This window comes from Phodopus roborovskii, unplaced genomic scaffold (assembly GCF_943737965.1).
Source record: "Phodopus roborovskii unplaced genomic scaffold, PHOROB, whole genome shotgun sequence".
Classification (NCBI taxonomy): Eukaryota; Metazoa; Chordata; class Mammalia; order Rodentia; family Cricetidae; genus Phodopus; species Phodopus roborovskii.
In genome coordinates this window covers 28,277,667-28,299,237 of record NW_026126418.1, presented here as the reverse complement: position 1 = coordinate 28,299,237, position 21,571 = coordinate 28,277,667, and the positions used below count along the sequence as shown (strand labels likewise).

Genomic DNA, 21,571 nt, shown 5'->3' with positions numbered 1-21,571 from the left:
AGTAGTAAGGTGGTAGTTTTTGTCAACTTGCTATAAACTAGGGTATTTTGCAATTAATTGACATTAATTGAGGAATTGCCTCCAACAGACTGGCCTGTGGACATGTCTATGCTAATTGTTGTAAGAAGGCTCAGCCCACTTAGGGGCTGATTGTCCTGGGTCGTATTAGAAAGCAAACTGAGCAGTCCACAGAGAGCAAGCTGGTCAGCAGTGTTATTCCCTGGTCTTTCTCTCAGTTCCTGCCTCCAGGTTCCTGCTTGAGTTCTTGCCCTGATTTCCTTCAAGAATGGACCGTGACATGGACATGTAAACCAAAAAGATCCTTTCCTTCCCAAGTTGCTTTAGTCAGTTATTTCACAGTGAAAGAGAAGCAAATAAGAGCAGAGAGCCAGGTGAGCAATTTCAGTGGCATTAGCGATCAGAAAGCAGTGGTCTGGCTGACTTTATTAGTGCCCTACACTTGCATGGAAAGTGAGTCTATACAGGAATTTGTAGTCACAGCCTAAAATATTCCCAGCAATTGCCTTGTATCTTTGAATAAAATTAAGTGACAAGAAGCCCTGTTCAGCAGACCTTTGGAGTCATGTTTTTCTCTACCTGTCCTGCACTGCTCAGCTATTGTGCAGAGTCTCATTGTCTGTTTATTGACACAGAGGAAACCAAAGGACAGTCACATGGGCAGATTTCCTCTTGCTGCCCAGGAGGTATTGAAACCTGTGAACTCTAGTCTGAAGAGCAGACTTACCAGGCTCAAGAGCTGCAGGGAAGGCTATGTTCAAGAGTCTTGACCTGAGCTCCTTATGCACCAGCTCCCTTTGAGCAGGGGGAACGGGGGATGGGTGAGTACTCCCACCTCTGTATGATCTCAGTACCCAGAGAGGCTGGGGATGATGCTAGGGGTTGAGTCCTTGCCTTGTGTTCACAAAGCCTTGGGTCAGCTCTCTCTCTCTCTCTGTGTGTGTGTGTGTGTGTGTGTGTGTGCTTGGGTCAGCTCTCTCTCTCTCTCCCTCTGTCTCTCTCTCTGTGTGTGTGTCTCTCTCTCTCTCTTACACACACACACACACACACACACACACACACACACACACACACACACACACACAGGACCTAGAAATTAAGTTGTAATTTTAGGATTTGAGAAGGAACTTTAGTTTTTGAAGAACAATGTGTTTCTGTAACTGTCTACGTTGCTTATATAACATGCTTAAACCCTTCAAGGTAGTGCATGTTCCCCAGCCATCGTGAAAGAAAATGAGAGCAGTCAGCTTGTGCAGAAAAGGGGAGACAGTGCTAGCACAAACACTGACCTTAACAGAAGTTATGTGAAAAGAAAGATCTAATTTTGTAATTGCAGATAAGGACGAATTTGATGTTTCCCAGTTGGCCAGAGCTTTCAATCCAGTAAACAAGAGATGGGAATTTAAAAGTTAAATTCATTAAATGTTGCCAGATGTTCTGTTGCATTGAGTCCTACTTTTTACAACTCCAAGAGAAGCCTAGAAGGTATTTCAGAAGTTATGTCTAAGAACCTTCTCCCCACCTTGTGTGACACTAGGAACCAAACTCAGGCCTTCCTGCGTGCTAAACACGAACCCCACTGCCTATCCCAGAGCTGTGTGGGATGGGTATAGTGAGGTGAGATGGTAAGTCTCTGTGCCGGTGAGCTGGCCCTCGGTCCAGCTAGGGTCTGATGTGAGGTATGTCACTCTAAACTTTCAGAGCTGCTGATATTAAGGACATACTGTTCAAGAATTTTCATTTATAGCAATGAACTCATATGAATACAAGCCTGAAGAATATTCCTTTTTTTTTTTTTTAAAGAAATGTGATTTTGAAGCCAATCATAGGTATTGAGTTGGGTTAATTCTAGGGTTAGCAGCGGTGCTCAAGTTCTATTAGTGTATGTATGTATATATTATGTATGTATTATTGTATGTATGTATGTATTAGTGTATTAGTGTTTGTATGAGAAGTATTGGCTTCTCTGTTAACATGCTGGAGGTTAAAGAAGAAAATAGCTTATTTTAGAATTCAGTTACCAATTATAATGCTTGTTGCTAGTTGGTAGCTTTATCAATTATGCTTTCATTTTCTTAGGAGCCCGCACGCACACACATACAAACACACACACACACACACACACACACACACACACACACGGAGTAATTAAAAAAAATTTACTACTGTATATCAGTAAATGTTTTTTATGATTGCCTGTGCCTTGAAGAAAAATCAACAAAATGCGAGGCTTAGATTTTTCACTCATTTTAATATTACTGTATTGTGGTGTATAGTAAATATTCGAGATGAATGAGCTTTTCTTTTTATAGCATAATGTTCCCAAAGTCAAGTAGAGAAGAAATTGATGCGCCTTCTCTGTGCCAAGCACGCAGGAAGCCACTTTCCAGCTGCCAATGCTAGGTCATGTGGTGTTTCACCCTTCTGGTCCATGCAACAACCGAGGCAACTTTTTAACAGTCCATTGCTATCTATAGACGCTGAACTCATGTTTATTGCGCTTTATGCCAAACTGATCTCTGTGTGTGTCTTGATTTGGAAGTCGGAGAATCTGGTTTCCCTTTCCTGCTCAGATGTCTTGTGTTAGTCTTTCATGCCCTGCATATGCTTATTTGCTGTAGTTGGCAGGTTTTCTGGTTCTGACATTTGATGGCGATGAAGGGGAGTTCACGGTGAGGTATGTAAGTTGCCCATCACCAGACATACTCAGTTTTCTTGTGTTCTAATGGATGGGTTTTCCCCCCAGGATGTACTCTGTGACTCCCTTAAGGTCAAAGCCAGCACTGTGGAAGACAGTCAGCAGTGAGCCTCACAGGCGACCCCTGCTGGCTGCTGTTATTTTTTCACTCCCACTACTGCTGGGCTTGGCCCTCAAGGAGCTTGCCATCTTCTGGCAGCTCACTCTCCTGCTGTGCTCCCGATGATCCACCCTCCCCCACCCCCACCCCCGTGTTCACTCATGTGAGGAATGGGGCTCTAATCCTACGTGGGTTTCTGTTCATTTGCAGAGTATTCACATTTTGGAGAGAACTGCTTCATCGGGCACAGAGCCCTCTGTCAGTCGGCAATTGCTAGAGCCGGAACCCATCCCCCTGTCCAAGGTCAGTGACAGTGTGATTTCCTTCGCAAGTAGCCCAGTGCCTGCTCTGGGGCCAAATGAGCTCTGAATAACAGACACCGCACTCTCCTAAGGAAGCTGTGAAGCCGACTGTAGGGCTTGTGCCACTTTTCCTACTTCCCGTCCGTCCAGAGACTTTTTCTGCCTTGTGTGAGAGGCGACTAGAAAGAACTATTATTTCCTTTGAATTTCCAGGGTTGCATATGAAGGTCTAAAAATATTTTAAGGGAAGAAATAAAGGAAAATATCGTTACGTCCTCCTGGAGAGATAAGCAAATAATTCTGCGATTGATTAATGCAGAGGACAAAACCGCCAGTTTAGCAGTTGTAGCGTCTGTCATTACCACAGTTGATACAAGTGTGATACACATGTCCTTAACACATGCGCACTTACTACATTTAATGAATCTGGAAACATCAGGGTCAATAATTTTTCCTAAAAAAAAAAAAAAAAAAAAAAGCTGTTAGGGGCTGGAGAGATGGCTCAGAGGTTAAGAGCACTGGTTGTTCTTCCAGAGGTCCTGAGTTCAATTCCCAGCAACCACATGGTGGCTCACAACCATCTGTGGTGAGATCTGGTGCCCTCTTCTGGCCTCTGGCCAGCAAGTATACATGCAGACACAGCACTGTATAATAATAAATAAATAAATCTTAAAGGAAAAAAAAAAAAGCTGTTAGGTAGCAGGGGGAAATACACACTAGATTTGCTTAGTTCTGTAACCCACTCTGTTCATCTCTTCCTCACCTGCAAGGTCCAATAGTGCCTATACGTGTCGGCCATCGCACCTTGTGATTTCTGGTCTCCGTCTAATGTCTACCTTCCAGCAGTGACTCTGAGGAGAACAGTACAGATTAAGACTATGTCATGGAAGCCAGAGTTCCTGTCTCTTCAGCCTGTTCTCCCTCAGATTTGGGAAGCATCTAAAGTTATTTATTTCTAAAAACCCAAAATCATCCCTCCAGAAGATGGGCCCCCTACGTGTCCTCCTCACTCCCGTGAGATGGTCTCTGGGCCAATGAGCTGGTTTCATGATGAGAAAACTGTGAAAAGAGAGTACATGCAGATTTAAGGTTCACATAAATACAGCTTTATTTCCTAAAGAGGACTAGTTGTAAATGTGTGCAGTTGATTCTGATCCTATATAGAGCCTAAACCTTTTAAGAAAAGAATGTGCTTCTATACTGTTCAAGACATAATGAATATGTACATTTGTACATTTTATACTTTGAATTGTTATAAGCTACACAAATTATCTTGTCAGACAGAAGTAGAAGAAAATGTTAAACTATAAAAATAATTTAGAGGGGGGTTAAAGAAATGGCTCAACCCTTTCAAGTGCTTTCTGCTCTCACAGAAGATCAAGTTTGGTTCCCAGCACCTATATCTGGAAGCTGGAAACTGCCTATAATTTCAGCTCCAGGGGATTGGCTGCCCACTTTTGGCTTCTGTGGACACCTGCATCTAAGTGGTATGCACACATGTATATACTTGCACACACGTACACATGCGTGCTTACACACACTGTTAAAAGTAACTTAGAAATAAAAAGGACGGACCTCCATTTGAATAAACAGAGACTACATACTTGATGAATATAACTATCATATCTCATTGAAACACCCATCCTCTATAGCTGGTGAAAAGATGAAAAATAAATAGATCCGGGCAATGGGAAAAGCTAACATGTACTGAACACCTGTTTTGTGTCTTACATTCTCTCAATTGGCCTCTACAACATTAAAGTGGGTATTGATTTCCTCATTTTCCATATAATTCCAGCATAAAGGTCTAATCCATTACAGCTTGCCAGGTCACAGCAGCTGGGGTGGATCTGTTGACTAAAGGGAGGGTCCAGGCTAGGAGTACTAACAGCATTCAACATCCCATGGTTTCTGTTGCTTCCCATTTGCAACTTACAATAGGACTAATAGACGTTTTGTTTTTACATTAGTGCCTGTGACCAAATCTTGAGGTCTCATAAGAGTTGGTATACTCACTGAGGTACCACTGCATCTCATCACTTCAGAGCCTTTTGAGAGAGCACTGTCTTCCTGGGTACTGGCTGGAAGGAGGGCTTTGAACAAGGCATTGCCCTGGCTTGGGTTTATTTAAATCCTAGGCGTTTGCAGCTCTTGAGACATTGTTGCCCATCCCCACCCAGCCCAGAGACTAATTTGTGCTTTTTATACTTTGAAAGCATTACAAGCCACAAAAGTTATTTCATCCACAGTAGTAGAACTCTAGTCCATGGAAAGGGAAGTATTATTAAACTATAAAATAATTACAGAACTATAATTCATAGGTAGACTGGGGGGATGGCTCAGCGATAAAAGTTCTGAGGCCGATCAAAAACTGACATGATCCTGACACGATCATCTTAGGGCTCTTGTTTCTATTTCTGTTGTGCATAGACTTAGGAATAGTACAGACTCGGACCGAAAATAAACAAAATTGAAATTTCAGGAATAATACACTCTTTTTAGAAAATTATTTTAATTTTCTTATGATGTGCCTAATTCACGAAGTGAGAAAGAGCGGTTTCAGCATCGTGGAAAACAGAATGTGGAAGGCTCTGTCTTGTGTGGAAATGGGTTGTTTCCTTTCCTACATATTTTATTTGTATCCTTATCATCCATCAGCATTTATAATTGAAATAGGTGGGGCTGTTGCTTGCTCTGCTTTTATCCCTCGCCTCTTTGTCAGCTTGACAGCTTATCTTATTGTTACTGAATTACGGAACTGAATTAAGAGTCTTTTCTGGTGGGTTTTTTTTTTTAACATTGCACTAGAAAATACATGGGAGCTAGTTCACAGTGACAGCATTTCACGTAGGAAATACACTCATTTTTGGTCTGTTCTGTTTTATCCTGTTTCCCACTCTCCAGTTCAGCTCTCCCAAAAAGGAAAGAAAACCACTCTAACAGAAATCAATAGGGGTGGCTACAAAGAGATGAGTTTGCGCCACACTTGACTTTAATTAGTAGGGGGGAAATTGTACTTATTACTAAATGCTTCCATTTTATGTCATACAGAGATTCTTCATCAAACAGAGGGGTGGGACAACGGAGGGGATACTACCCTTTTAAATAGAATGTAGACAGAAGTGTGTTTTTAAAATATATACATAAATATTTTTAATTATTTATTTTTACTTTAATTGCATTGCTGTTTTGCCTGCATGTGTCAGAGTGTGGAGTTATAGACAGTTATGAGCTGCCATGTGGATGCTGGGAATTGAACCCCAGGTCCTCTGGAAGAGCAGTCAGTGCTCTTAACTGCTGTGTCATCTCTCCGGCCCTAGAAATGCCTTTTAATACAACTCACATATTACTAAGGACAGAAGTCCAGTGACTGTATTTAAACACATGGGAAGTTGCTCTTAGTCTTAATCCCTTAATTGTGTCCATCATTTGCATGGAGTGTTACTGTTCTGATGAGAGTAGGAAGCCATAGGTCCTTGATGGTTTCTGTAGGAATTTACTACTTTCTCTGGTCTTCACACTGTTCATAAGGAAGAATCTATTCTTGAGTTGCAACCAGCATTAAGAAAGCCTCCCGTGGTAGCTGGGGTCATTGGGTAGCGCCACCTTTGCTAATGTCAGCCAGATAAACATATTTTACACAGCCCAAAGCTGTCTCATCAGAAACACTTTTATATCCAAGTAACAGATCAATCACAGTATTATCTGTTGTGTTATTTTGAGACAGGGCCTCTCTGTGTAGCCCTGGCTGTCCTGGAACTTGCTGTGTAGAGCAGGCTGGCCTAGATTTCACACAGATCCTTCTGCCTCCCGAGTGCTGGGATTAAAAGTGTGCACCACCACATGTAACTCAGAGCAGTCACAGTTTCTGGCCAACTAATCTTTAAGCAGAAAGCACATCTTGAGCCCTTGTATATCATTGAAAGAATGCACAGTGTTGCCAAATGGACACCCACAGGTCATGATATGTAGCTCATTCCTCAGCAGTGACTGTGGAATACTTTTAGGCTCTTTCCTTAGGTAGGGGAGGCAGCTATGGGATTGGGTTTAGGTAGGATGCAGGCTCCGTGCTGGTTTTCAGAGAGGGATAGTCTCTGTTTTATCTCATAATAAAACTTTTGAGAAAATTCTACCCTGGATATACCTATTTTGATTTAGCATGGATTAGACTTGGTCCCAAAGGAAGCAGCCTCTAGGATGAAGGAGAGAAAGAGATGGTGGGCACAGCCCTCTTCACCCTTGCCATGTCCCATATCTGTGCCTGATAACAGCACCTCCTTTCCTGAGACTGTCAGAGCTTCACAGTTGCAAAGCTTGGTCTAGCCTGAGATGCAGTACTCTAACCAGTGGGGATCTAAGGTAAAAGCCTTCTCAGAATGCAGCTACCCAGTCAGTTGGTGTTGGCCACTGCTGAAGGCCTGTCCTGATCTGCCCACAGTGCATCAACCCCTCTCAAGCTAAAGCTGCAGAGTTGAGATGAGATTTTTTTTTTCTTCCTCCAAACATGAAAGTTTTGTGTAGGAAGTGAGACACCTTTCTCTCTTAGCAAGACATATGGTAGTTCTGGGTAGAATCAAGCATGGTAAGAATGTTGCTAGGTCTTTGATCACCTGGAACAGTGGGTCTCAACCTTCCTGACTAACTCTGTGATTCTTTAATACAGTTCTTCATGTTGTGGTAACCCTCGATTATTTTTGTTGCTACTTCACAACTGTAATTTTGCTACTGTTATAAATTGTAAATATCTGATTTACAGGGTATCTGATATGTGACCCCCAAAGGAGTTGACACTCACAGATTGAGAAGCACTGATCTAGAGCATATGGGTCCATAGCCATTACCCAATTATAGGATTTTCAAGCCCAGGATGCTGAGTGGAGTGGTGGCCACCATGACAAACTAAAGACCAGCACTCTTTACTTAACAAGTTCAGTGTCACAAGAGCTAACAGCAAATTTGGATCTTTCAAGATGAAAAATAAAAATAATCTGATCTGTAAATGCTGATAACACTTTTAAAAAAAAAGCAAACACTAATACCATATATGAACAAAATGTATCTAATTAAGGAAGAAACTGAATTAATCAGTTATCTAACAGGAGGGGAGGAGTGAGACTCTAGAGCCAAGGTACTTTTTGTACTTACTGTTGGGTTTTATTTCTGCTGTTGGACAGATTGAACCTAGGTCCTCTGTGTTTGCTAAGGATATGCCTTACCAGAGGTCTAGGATCCAGATTCTTAGCCTTGCAGCTGCACTCTCAGTGGGCTCCCAGGGGAATGGGCCTCTTGGGAAACCTGGACTTCCTGGTATGTGCCCATTTGGAGGTGCACAGGGCTGCAATGGGAAGAAAGAAGACCACAGCATTGCTCCATGCTAACCGCACGTTATGTTTGACAACCTTTCCATTTCCACACAGAAAGCCTGCTCTACACACTTACTGAACATTTGTCATCAGATGTCTAATTTTAAGGCTTTAAAGGCCCTCTGAGGCCCAGGATCATGGGGTGGGTGTGTGCATTTTAAACATTCTGAGTGCAGGAAATCGTAATTCCTTTCTACTTCCCCAGTGTGCCTGTGATAGGGTCTGCGTGCCTCCAGGTCTACCTGGGAAACTCAGAGGAGCATCACTTGAAAGTGCATGGCTTATTTTGATGCTGCAATTAACTCCAGAATGTCACTCATCCTATTGTTGGGCTGAGGGTGGCATCAGAGGTGACGTTCTGCCTAGGAATCACCTTAAAAGCGTACCATTAAGCACAGGACATAAATGATTTGTTTTTCTTTTCTCTCAGGAAGCTGACAGCTGGGAAATTATAGAAGGGCTGAAAATAGGCCAAACCAATGTCCAGAAACCAGACAGGCACGAAGGGTTTATGCTGAAGAAAAGGAAATGGCCTTTAAAGGGCTGGCACAAGGTAACTGCCCAATCGGATCGAAGCTGAGATCGTCATCATAGAAACCTTACCGTTATTAGGTGGGAAACAAGGGTCACAAGAGCTTGTGAGTTTGAATCTTTGTCTTAGAAACAAACAAACAGAAAACCCAGAAAGGAGAGGAGACGGAAGAATGGAGGAAGGGAGGGGCAAGGAGGAGAAAAGAAAACAAAATCTGTGGCACTGAGAGAGCTCTTCCTTCTCAGTAGAACCCTTTCATTAGGCTCCTTGGGTAGACTCCCACATCACTGCAAGAGCAACTTCATACATTCACCACCTCTGCTGATGAATTTCACCTCAGAATCTCAGAGCAGACAGGCTTGCTAACCAAATGCTTGAGTAGTGGCCATCCACTGGCAAAGCACACAGGTTACAGATTACATTATCCCTAAAGAAACGGACAGATGTGAAATGTTGCCACACCCTATCTCTAGTTGCCCTACCCTGTCTGTAGAGTAGGGTGAAAGCCAGTCGAAGGGGCTTCCACCTAATCCAGCTTTCCCTCATCAGAAACTGTCTCCCTTCAGCCCAATACCACCCCAATACCAAGGGCTTCTCGTCTCCAGTTACTGTCCTTCTAACTTGAATTTTGGCCAGCAAGTGATTCCTTCTAGGCCTGCCTCTGCATCTGTCTTGTCATCCATAGCCTTATTTAGCTCTTTCCTGTGACATCCTCTTGTTATTCTTGTCTAAACTTCTTTAATAGAAATGTAAAAACTGGGAAAACAGGCCAAAACCACATTTTGAAAAATGAATTGCTATGTTCAGTTTAGCGGTCTGATACCTGACTCAGCAAAAATGGCTGTGGATTGATATCTTTCTGGATTCCTTCTGGATTGTGTGTTTGGATAAAGACTAAGAGAGCACCCCACTGTGCTTTTTCTCCTCTCCCTGATACCACTAGGTGTTGATTAATCAGCCCATTTGAATGCCCAAGGTATATACAGCAATTGAATTGCTTTTTTGATGTGGAACTTTTTTATTCTGGCAGGTACCTATTGTTTTCAAGAATCCCAAACAAAGGGATTACAGAGGCCCTTTGTGAGTTCTTGGCAGGATACTTTGGGGACCTGATGTTCTGCTGTCTCAGCAGCTATGAGTTCCTGCATCCTATGAAAATGTTCCAGCAGAGTACATGCCAGCAACAGAAGGATTCCCTACATTTGCAGAGCTGGAATAAGGCCCAAAGTGTGGCTTTTTCTAAATGGCCCACAGAAAAGAAACCAACATAAGAGAATTCTTAAGCATTTGCAATTAAAAAAAAAATGGCAAATCCACTCAGACTGTACCAAGCAGACCTCAGGGCAGAGAGTTGCCTAATCACCCTCCTTTTTAATTATTTTATTTAAAAAATGATTTTTTATTCTTGGAGAATTTCACACATGTATACAGTGTATCATGATCATATCCACCCATTTCCTACTCAGTCCCTCCCAGAACACCCCAGTCCCTCCCCCAGAGAACCTAAATACACCCTCTTACCAACTGTATGTCCCTTTTTGTTTTAATATATGCATATTTCACTGGAGCCACTTAGTATTACCCATGTGCATTTACTAAGGCTGCTTACTGGAGCATGAGCGACCTACCAATAGCCACATCCCAGAGGAAAAAAATGACTTTCCCTTCTCTTGTAACCATCAACCACCAGCAAGGGGCAGAGCCCCCTTATTATTTTTCATGTAGCTTGGAAATATTATTTAAACTTTTTCACTAATGGTAGAACACAAGCATATTGCCAAGGAGATAACATACACATTTCCAAGGTCATTTAAGCCTTGTAGGTAATTTATTAGTAATGGATCTGGTGTAATGGCTTTTGTAACAGACATGAGAATTTTAAGAAAGTGCCCATGGTGTCCAGGGAAAAATTCAGGACTTCCCTGCAGAATTGTATAGGAATCTTCACAGAATTGCCATGATCTCTCCAGGTTATTTTTTCCTCCCTTTTATAATGCCCTAGCACAGTTAGTTCATGAAGCCTGAACTGCAGGTCCTTAGCCCACCTCCTGGGAAAGATGAACCATGGAGGAAAGACTCCATCCCTGGCACTCTACTAGATTCACTTGCCTCACTTCCTGTGACTGGCTGTGGCCAGATGCACTGAATCCATGTATCAAAGTCATCAAACGTGTTAACTACTAAATGCCAAGCTATTGGCCACCTGCGCTTAGGAATGCTTTATATAATTCAGAGTACAAACAGTAACCAGTGGTGTTTGGTCCTTGCAGCGCTTTTTTGTCCTGGATAATGGAATGTTAAAGTATTCAAAGGCACCACTTGATGTAAGTAGCTCGAAGGGCATGTTTCACAGATTGGTTTAGAATTCTGCTTGAAGTGAATGAATGCTGTAACTGTGCAAAGCCCTGTGCCATAGTTACCAGCTTTCTGCATGTCTGTGCCTGTAATATTTAACAAGCTACCAACTGAAGTTCTAGAGAAGGTATGTTTTATGCTCATACTCAAGATAATATCAAACTAGTGCATGAATGTTTAACTATTTTTTAAACATAGGTTTAAACCTAAAAGTGACACATCAATAATTTCACCCTTCTTCTCCTAGAGAGAAGAATCTGAAAGTATTTTTTTCTTTGCACTTTGAAATGAATTTCATGTTCTTTTTGGTTTTTAAAGCCCTCCTTGTTTATGTCAAAGTTCTTTTAAAAATTGTCTTTTGTACTTTTGTGTTTCGTTCACCATTTTATCTTGAGAACCCCAACTCATTAAGATTATTCAAGATTATTCCAAACTGCTTTTGCTTAATATCTAAGTAGTACTTTGCATGCAAATCTCTGAGTTTCTTCCTTCCTGCCATGTGGTATAGGGAAATAACTAAGGGCTTAGAATTAGGTTTGTCCACCCATCTGCCATGGAATCAGCTATGTCTTTGGTCAGCCAAGGACAGCCAGAAGGGGCCGGTGGCTCTGGTCTCAGCTGCCCAAGTCTGCCCTTAACAGCTGCCATCCACCGATTCTTGGGTCACAGTTCAAAAGTTGACTTCAGTTATTTTGGGAATCATTGGCATTGCCATATTGAGGAGGTAGAAGCTAAGCAGTCTGGAATTATGAAGAGCTGACATTACTAGTGCTCAAAATAGAGAAAGAAGAGTCATGTTGCATGCTGAAATGGATGGTAAGTCATGATAACTCCAACTGTCCTTAGACCTTAGCCATTTCCTCTTTTAAAAAACAATGTAGTCACCCCCATGAGTGAGTTGAAATTTTCCTTGAGCTCACCTTAGTTCAGAACAGAAACTCACCAGCCCATATACCCTTCCAGCATATTCACTAATCTTTTGATTTCAGATTCAAAAGGGCAAGGTCCACGGGAGCATAGATGTGGGGCTGTCTGTCATGTCGATTAAAAAGAAAGCTCGGCGGATAGACCTTGACACGGAGGAGCACATCTATCATTTGAAGGTGAAATTGTTTTCAGCATCTGGCATTAGCAGGGGATGCCATTTGCCTGCACCAGTGGCAGACAGACAGGGGACAGTTTCCACAGCTATCTTCCCTCGCTCCCTGTTCCAGGTGAAATCCCAGGACTGGTTTGACGCTTGGGTCTCCAAACTGCGCCATCACCGCTTGTACCGTCAGAATGAAATTGTGCGATCGCCAAGGGATGCGAGTTTTCATATATTCCCTGCCACTTCAACAGCCGAGTCCTCCCCAGCTGCTAATGTTTCTGTTGTGGATGGAAAGGTATGGCTTTGTGCTGTAAGACATCAGCCTGGAAATCGTTTAGAAACTTGTACGTGTCACTGTGTCTCCTTTGAAAACACCAGGAAGAGAAGTTTGATTTTGTAAGCTGACACTCAGAAGACAAGTGACATTGGCACCAGAGTTAGTCACAAGCAAAGATGAGCCAGACATGTGTGAATCACTGAGCGTTTCCAGTTGTTTTTTCTTTATAATAAATGGGCCACATCATTTATGTGTGGCTTTTTAGGAATATTGCATGGTAGTGCAAACATTTGTTTAATCAGCATCTGGGAATTCCTGGGTGTTAATAAAGAGACCCCAAAGTTCTTAAAGTAAAACCTGTGTATTGCTTTGAGCTATGATGTATATATAACCCAGAGAGAGGCTACTCAGTCATCCACCCCCCCCCACACCTCCACCCCCTAGAGTTAATGCAAGTCAGCTGGAGAGGTCCCATGGTATCAGTAGTGTTTCAGTGAGACTGTGTTTGTATGTGTCAAGTGACATAGCCATCCCAGGATGTGACCACACAGCTGTTTCCAAAACCTACTCTACCTCCTTTCCTTAAACCAGGTGCCAGACAAGCAAAGCTGCAGCTCCTTGGAATGTAAAAAGATTCATGGTCTGTGCTGCAGAAAATCTGGCAGTATTTCTTGTCTGAAAGTCAAGGTTGGTCGACAGGCAGGGAAGCGGCTGTTTCAGTGTTTGATTCAGTAATTGGGTTGCATTGCACAGAGTGGCTTCATGCTCAGTACCCCAAACTGAGGTCAGAAAAGCTGATTGGGTTCAAAACCATTCCAGTGGAGAGTCTGACTTCTCTATTTGCTTTCATGGCATCTACGTAATATCTAGATTATAGTTTCCTCCCTGCAAAGCACTGGGAAACTTCATTGAGAAACACAAGACCTAACCTACCAAACTTAGTAGAATGTTACCCATGCTTGGGTTTTGTTATTTGATGGAAAGTACTTACTAGTGTATAAGTTAAACCCCACTAATTATATTTCACAATCTATGACTTCATTGTGGTCTCATTCCTGCCAAAGACTGGTTGATTATCTTTGTCCTAGTAATAGGGTTGACTGAAATACTAACTAGTTCTGCATATAAGGACAACAAGCCAAGAGCCAGAGGGATTAGAGTTTGGGAACTCAGAGTTCCCCAGAGAGTCCCTGTATTTCTCTGGGCCTCCTGAGTTTTCATCACAGGGTAGCATGAGTCTGGGTAAGTCCAAACTGAATGAGAACTGTATCCCAAACAGATCTTTAAAAAGAAAACATTAATTTTTAATTCTTTGGGTTTGTTTTTTTTTTTTCCAGCCTCTGCCTGTATCTTTGGCACAAAGCATTGATAAAATATGCGCTATTTCCTCCCTTATCTTGTTTATTAAATACCATGGGTGATATCTGAGATTGGCGAACTGAAACCAAATCCTTACCCCACACTGTTTGCTCCGGAATAGGGAAACTCTCCAGCTCTGGTCTCCACAAAAGGTCCATTTCTCCAGTTGCAAGCTCAGAGCTCAGATTCCCTGGGTGATTTCTATTACACTCATCACAATGCAGTAAAGAGCCTTTTGTCCCTTTTCCTGCCTTCCACATATCGAATTAGGAGACTCCTGAGTGTTAGTTGGTTTGTGGCCCTGTGTGGGTAATAAATAAGCCTGGGTTTGCTAACTGTGTGCATTATTTATTTCTTAATAATTTAGAAGACATAATCAGTTGCAAGTGAGTATTGGAGTCGAACGTGAAGTTTTAAAGTCATTTCCGCTCCTTGGGAAGTAAATTTCTGCTGTTTGCTGTACACATTATTATCTGCATATATTACTCAACTTTATTTCACATAAAAATCCTTCTAGTGGAAAAGCTATCAGCTATGGATAACTTGTCAAGAAAGCCTTTTATATAGGCTTCAGAATGGTTTGGAAGCATTCTAAGGCTGCTTGCTGGTGGGCAGTGAATTTAGGAACCTCATGAGAGTGACAAGATTTTGAGCCGATCATTAGGGTGCAGAGAGCTTCTGGAGAGGAGAGGCATTTAGCCAGGGGTCAAGGTGTGTTGAGGACCCTGTATCAAATACAACTTTCTGAGTAATTTCAGGTGACTGGGGGTCTGAACGGTTGGGTCCTCTTGAGTATGGGCCATTGTTATTTTACCCTGTTTTCTTCATTGAATGATGGGGGTAGCATTGATGGAATGTTATTAGCATGAGTAGTGAATTCAGCATTCATTTGTGTAAATTATGCGCTTGGTCTCTTTGTGTGTAGATGCAGCCCAACAGTTTTCCATGGCAGTCCCCTTTACCATGCAGTAACAGCCTCCCTGCAACCTGCACAACGGGCCAGAGTAAAGTGGCAGCCTGGCTGCAGGACTCGGAAGAAATGGACAGGTGTGCGGAAGGTTAGTTCCTGCCTCGGGGGCTCTCAGAGCAAGCCCCCCCCCCCAACCCAAAGCTGATGGAAACCGCAACAATGCAGCCTCCACTCTTACCTCCCTGGGTGACCTGGCCTTTCCCTTGTCTTAGTTGTGTGCCTTCTCGATCCTTCTCTGCACTGTGACCCACGCAAGCTTCCTTCCTGCCAGCTCTCCCACCGCCTCACAGGTGGATCTGAGTTTCTCTCCTGCCTTGGCTTCCACACGCTTCAACCTTATTATCTCATCACCGCCCCTTCTCACTACCTTTCCCTGTCCCTTGGGCCTGAAGAACTTCTACTCTTACACCTGGGCCCTGCACTGCCCTCCTCTCCTGGTCCCTTCCTTCTTTGCTGTTGTGTTGCCTACAGAACAGTTCTGTTCCCTGTTAGCACAGAGGTGAACTGTAGGATCCAAGGCTGCGCGTCCGGAGTGACCTGTGAATGGGGGCTTCACTGCAGAGAGGCCTTTGGGGATTCTGACTAGTCCGTTCTATCCTGGGCCGTTTAGTCTTTTACTTTCTCCTTCCTTAGCAGAACCCATTGGCCCACACTTTATCCACAGACCATTTCCATTCTAAAATGGTTTTCATTTGACCACAAAACTGACAAGAACAAGGGCAGTGTAGAGAGTATTTAGCAAGTCTCAACTGATTTAATTTTTGGACGCGCTTGAGATACTGCGTTAATTCTGTTCTTTCATGAGATTTATAAAGCATGTTATGTAACTTCTTGATATTTTCACTTAGAAAAAAAACTGGGTGATCTGTTACCCCTCCTGTACCCGCACCATTTGTTTAAACTCCAGATTTGCTTTTTTTCACTCTGAGACACCAACCCCCATACTTAATTCACATGTGAAATTATGATTTAAAAGGGATTTTATATCCATAATCATGTCCATATGACATCTCATTAAAGTGTTTTCCTTGGTTATATCCACCATACACAGCTTCCAGTTGTGGAAGGAGGCAGACCGCTTTCATACAGCCCTGTAGATTTCTGCAGTGTTTGGAGACCACCCAGCTTCTGTGCAAAGGTCATCTACATGATGCTTCCCTCATTAGCCCAGCTCCTATGGCCACAAAAGAGGACCCAGGATTCCAACTCAGACATTCTCACTGCAGAGCCCCACTAGGGTTCCTCTGAGGGTCAGTATTAGCACCTGGACCCTGTGTATGTCACTGATTGTCACAGCTAACTCAACCCTCGGCCCATATAGCCAGTTCAAAGTCTTGTCCTAATCCTTACCAACCTTTTGTGGCCATCCATTCCTATCTTCATGACCCAGAGCCCACATTTTTCTTGTCCCTGCTGGTCATACAGCCTCAAGACTGCATTACCTGGTCTCCAGCTCAGCCATCTCATTCTTCTCAGAAGCTCATAGGAAAGGATCATCCATGAGCCTGTTTGCAGGCCATATGCCAATACTTAGCAGCTAATATTCTGTTGTATTCAGCAATGAAGCATAGGTACTGTTCACTTTCTGCACTTCACGGATGAGGAGAATGCAGTTTGTAATGGTTCAGACACTTGTCCAAGATTATAGAGCTGCCTTGGTGGGGAGATTGGGATTTCGCCAACCCGCATTTGACTAATGGCAAAGTCAGTGCTCTGTTCACTACATAATGCCCCCTCAAGCCTGGTAGTCCTTAAAATAACTGTGCAGACACCTTCCTGTGGCTGTTTACTGGCTCTGGGATGTTATTCCAGAGCACTTATCTCAGTAGTTAGCAGCCAGTACGTTCAGCATTCTGGCCCTACCTTGCCTATTTCTGTAGACTCAAGCAACTATTGGGGTTTGTTTGTTTTGTTTTTTGTTGTTGTTCTTTTGTGTCTTAGTTGAATGTATTTCCATATGCCCCGAGTGTGCCTGTGGATAGATGGTTCTTCCTAACCTCTCTGCCTTTCTGTTTGGCTAAAAACTTTCCTGCCAGTCTTCTGAACCTTTTGGGGATTGGGTGGGGTCTCTCTTGTAAATCTGCTTTCAAACCATGAAACCATAAACATACTCCTTCTCATCTCTTGCTGCACAGAAGGAAAAGGAAAGAAAGAAAGAAGGAAGGAAGGAAGGAAGGAAGGAAGGAAGGAAGGAAGGAAGGGAAGGAAGGAAGGAAGGAAGGAAGGAAGGAAGGAAGGAAGAAAGAAAAAAAAAAAAAAAACCCTGTCGTAAACCGTGCTTACTCCTGAAATGTGTTTCAGTTAAAAAGGGAAAAGGGAACATTTCATAATTATTTCATTGGTTGAATTTCAAAAGACAACATTTTATGAAGCCCATTATAGATCAGATGTATAGCTCAAACAGTAAAGGTAATAATTGGCTTAGTCCAGGTCTCAAATATGTGGGGAAATTGCTTGGCTCTTAGAGGATAATTTTCCACAGAGAGGAAATTCAAATTAGTAAAAGTCTACAATAGATTCTAAAGGAATCATTCCTTGCCATGGTATTAGTGAGCTGAAGAACAGATGTGTTTAACTGATTTTTTACTCTGTTCTGTTTTTCTGAACTTGACTTTGGCTCTGCCCAAATTCCACGCAGCCCACCTTGTAAACCATTTTAGAGGAACAAGTAGACAGGCCCCTAGGAATAAAACCACAAGAATGCTGAAGTCTCCAGGGTGTCCATGAGACAAAAGCAGTGAGGACAGGAGAGTGATCACGCACAACTTGGTATGTTAAATCCATCTACTTTCAGAGTCACAGTAGGTAGGTATGGGCTTTGAAACCCTCTCACCACCTATGGTTCTGACCCAGAGAGAGGTAATGCCTTGGGTTACCTCTGAGTATTACCATTATATAAATATGGATATGTTCATCATCCATCTTCTACCACATCATATCTACAACAGTGTGGCTTGCGCCCCCTTTATCATTGTCGCCATCATTTCTACACAGTTGTAATGTTTTTGTCTTTACTAGATCTTGCACACTGTCAGTCAAACCTTGTGGAACTTAGCAAGCTCCTGCAAAACCTGGAGATACTTCAGAGGACTCAGTCAGCACCCAACTTCACTGACATGCAGGTAAATGTGGCTACCCCAGTAACCAGATCTAAGATCCTATCTTCAAACCTTATTGGACTGTCCTGTGATTGTGCAAAGTGACACTCAAAAGGAAATGACTACAATCAGACTAACATTAGAATATTTATCACAGTATCAATATATGGTTTATGTTCTGGAGTTAGCCTTTTCTTTCTTCCTTTAGTTAATATGTATTTGTGTTTTACCTACATGTATATCTGTGCACCATATGTGTGTGTGCAGTGGCTATGGAGTCCCAAAGAAGGCATCAAATTCCCTAGGACTGGAGTAATAATAATAGATGCTTGTGAGCTGCTGTGCTGGTGCTGGGAATCAAACCTGGGTTCTCTGTTGGAACAACTGCTGAACCATGTCATAATACAATGAAATTTGGTGTCATTGTGTTAAATAAGAAGAGTTGTATTGATGCTTTTCATTTAAAAATATTACAGACTATTGTAGGCATACATATTTGTGTCAACTTTCCCATGTCACTTTTGTATTAACAAAGCTTTGGAGCTTGAGTCTAGAACTATGAGCTCAGAAGTATGAATACCTTTCAATGTAGAAAAGATGCTCGTAATCTCTGATCGTGTTTTCATTTGTACACACTAGAAATATAACATTCACAAGTAAGTAATAGAGAAGCCTTGGTTTTAGTATACTGTCTTTCTTCCTTAGCTGGCTGGCTTTGGGGTTCTAACGATTCCTTACTAACTTTCTGGGCTCTTTGTATGTGTATTCATCTGTGTGAACTTAATAACCCTTTGTTGCTTTTAACTATTTGTATAATGTAGGCTAACTGTGTAGATATTTCAAAGAAAGACAAGCGGGTCACAAGACGCTGGAGAACAAAAAGTGTCAGCAAAGATACAAAAATACAACTGCAGGTACCGCATTTTGCTTCCCATTCCTTTGCCTTTTCATTCACTTTTAAAGCATTGTCTCTGTATCCATTACATACCAGCCCCGGGCATGAGGTTGAAGGAAGAGCTTAACTGTTGAAAGCCCATGCTTTGTAGACAAAGTTGTGTTATCTAAACATGGAATTATTTGTTTCAGTGAATTGGACATTAAGTTCAAAAACCTAGAAAGGTAAGGGTGATCCAATTTGGCCACACGGTAGCATTTCCACCCTCAGTCATAGCCTTTGAAGCATTCAAACTCAGACAGAATGCCACTTTACAATCAAAAATGGAAAGCCAGTATAGACAGTAATGTACATTCATTTATGTAGTCTCAATATTAGAAGGCTCTTTTATGGGTGAACTTTTGTCTACAGTTTTATCGGCCTTATACGAGATATTGGAGTTAAAAAATTAACACAATGGCTATTAGTGTGACCACTGTGATTCTCTGGCCTCATAATTTATGCATTTCTGTTAAACTTTCTGGACTTTATTTGCTCCTTCTCAAATTATAGAATTAATTTAATGATTATTGAATTCTGTCTATAATTACAAAGGTAGATCATATCTGGCCTACAATGATCACTCTAAAATTTGAACTAAAATCTCCATAGTTCAATTTCCTTGAAATTAAAATCTTTAGTTGCAATAAATAGTTGTAAAATTTCAAATGTGATCCTCTTATGTTATTGCATTCAATGATACAGAATATGGTAAATGCCTAAAACCCCTTATGTCATCAGTGTTATTTTCAAATCTTGACAAAAATCTCTACTATTCTTACCTTAGCTGTGCAAGGTGATTGCTTACCTGGACAGTTCAGTTTTGTTTTCTTTCTAATTATATGGATGAATTTAGATTCTAACACAATGGTGAAAGTAACTACTTTTCAGTGCTCTGCACCTTCTTCTGAGTAATTAACAAACATGATTTTCCCCTAATTCAGACTGCTTCAATAACATTCTGTGTATTGTCACTCTGGATGTGTCCATAACAAACTGCTGGTGTGTTTTCTAATCTGATGTAATTCATAATAAATTTCACAAGCACTAAACATTACTACTTCTATTTAGAATATATGCATCCCATGCTCATCATTCTGCATATTCCTTTGAGCAGTGTACTTTTATGTGTTTCCCATTCTGTTCATAAAATTAGTGCTGAAGGGAAAACATGCCAAATGATTTCATAAAAAAACCTGCAAAATTGTCATTTGTTTTGAGCTTAAGATTTGTCTTGTTTCTTTTTAGTCTTTATGTTCTCATGTCTAAGAGAAGAGTCATTTTTTGCAACCATATGAACACTTTCTTTAAAAAATTGAAGAATGCTGTATCCAAAGAACGTCCCTGTTTGTGATACCTGTTCCAGTCTTTTTCTGTAATGCATATCAATGAACAGATTCCCTTCGGAGCCGTTGTCTGAGTGGACTGGCTATTGGCAAGTCTGAGCACGGTGCCCATGGCTGTCTATGGGGCCAGGTCGCCCACCATAAGCCCAGATGATCCATTTTTCCCCCTGGAGGAAGGTAGTTTTGTGCTGAGAAATCATAAGGATTGTTTGAGTCATCAGCAGAAATTGTCACGAGAGCAGGCAAATCTTTGAGTGACTTCTTTGAATTTTTCACTGATGCTCTCTTGCTTTGTTTGACCAAGGAATAACACAATGACCCTTATAATTCTTGTTTAGATGAGACACTTGCAGTTATCTCATCCCTACACTCACTTTACCTCCTCAAGAGGAGCAGGTGTAGTTTTCAGTAGAAACACAGAGTTGGCATGACAGTAAGCTATTAATCACTCCCTGAGAGCGTTTACTTCCATTTGGACTTGAAGTGTGTGTCATTGGCCGGAGCTCTGCTGCAGAATTTGTTGTCATCCCACGTGAAAAATTTCTGTTTGCCTCAGGCAACAGGTCTTCCAAGAACTGTCAAGACTTTCTCTCTCTATGTAACTAGGATGGGACTGAAGCTCCTTCAACATCCCATTGGGGATGAATAAGTTCACCCAGCAATGTCTGTAAACCACAGGACCATCTTTGCTCAACGGTTTATTGCCTACAAAAAGGCATGACATTTATTTTTACCATAGTCCATTAAAGACTCCTGCTCCTGTTTTCTCCTCCCCCTAGCTGTTTTCCCCTTCCTATCCCCAAAGTTTTGTGATTATGAGAATTCCATCTATTGATGCCAAATATTTGTTTTGAGCTCATTATCCTCTCACTTTCCCAGATGACCACTATGGCAGCCAACTTGAGAGATTCTTGCATCATGACAAGTCATTTTTTGTTGTTTGTAACTCAGGTCATTAGCCAGTTGTGAAGGAACCCAGGCTGTGTGGCAGTGGTAGTAGAGTGGTGTCCATTTACTGGTGTTGATATTGTGTCATTGAACTTTGTGTTCATTATTCTAAAGTAGTCATCTTGAAAAAAAATTATACAATAGATTTTTTTAATTGACTCCAGGAAATAGAAAATGAAGC

At 41.9% G+C, this 21,571-nt stretch overlaps 1 protein-coding gene across 10 annotated transcripts in view; it reads left to right on the top strand.

The window, feature by feature from the left end:
* Positions 1-21,571, top strand: part of Osbpl6 (oxysterol binding protein like 6) — a 78,482-nt gene that overhangs the window by 14,619 nt on the left and 42,292 nt on the right. For 4 of the 10 annotated variants that reach the window (XM_051184422.1, XM_051184419.1, XM_051184417.1 and 1 more), the window contains exons 2-9: positions 3,027-3,119; positions 8,912-9,034; positions 11,284-11,337; positions 12,358-12,471; positions 12,583-12,753; positions 15,020-15,152; positions 18,083-18,186; positions 18,984-19,076. In XM_051184422.1, coding sequence (XP_051040379.1) covers positions 3,027-3,119; positions 8,912-9,034; positions 11,284-11,337; positions 12,358-12,471; positions 12,583-12,753; positions 15,020-15,152; positions 18,083-18,186; positions 18,984-19,076 — 885 coding nt within the window. Of the gene's footprint in view, positions 1-737; positions 840-3,026; positions 3,120-8,911; positions 9,035-11,283; positions 11,338-12,357; positions 12,472-12,582; positions 12,754-15,019; positions 15,153-18,082; positions 18,187-18,983; positions 19,077-21,571 lie in introns of those variants that run through there. The other 6 variants (XM_051184425.1, XM_051184424.1, XM_051184423.1 and 3 more) reach the window with 2 other exon arrangements.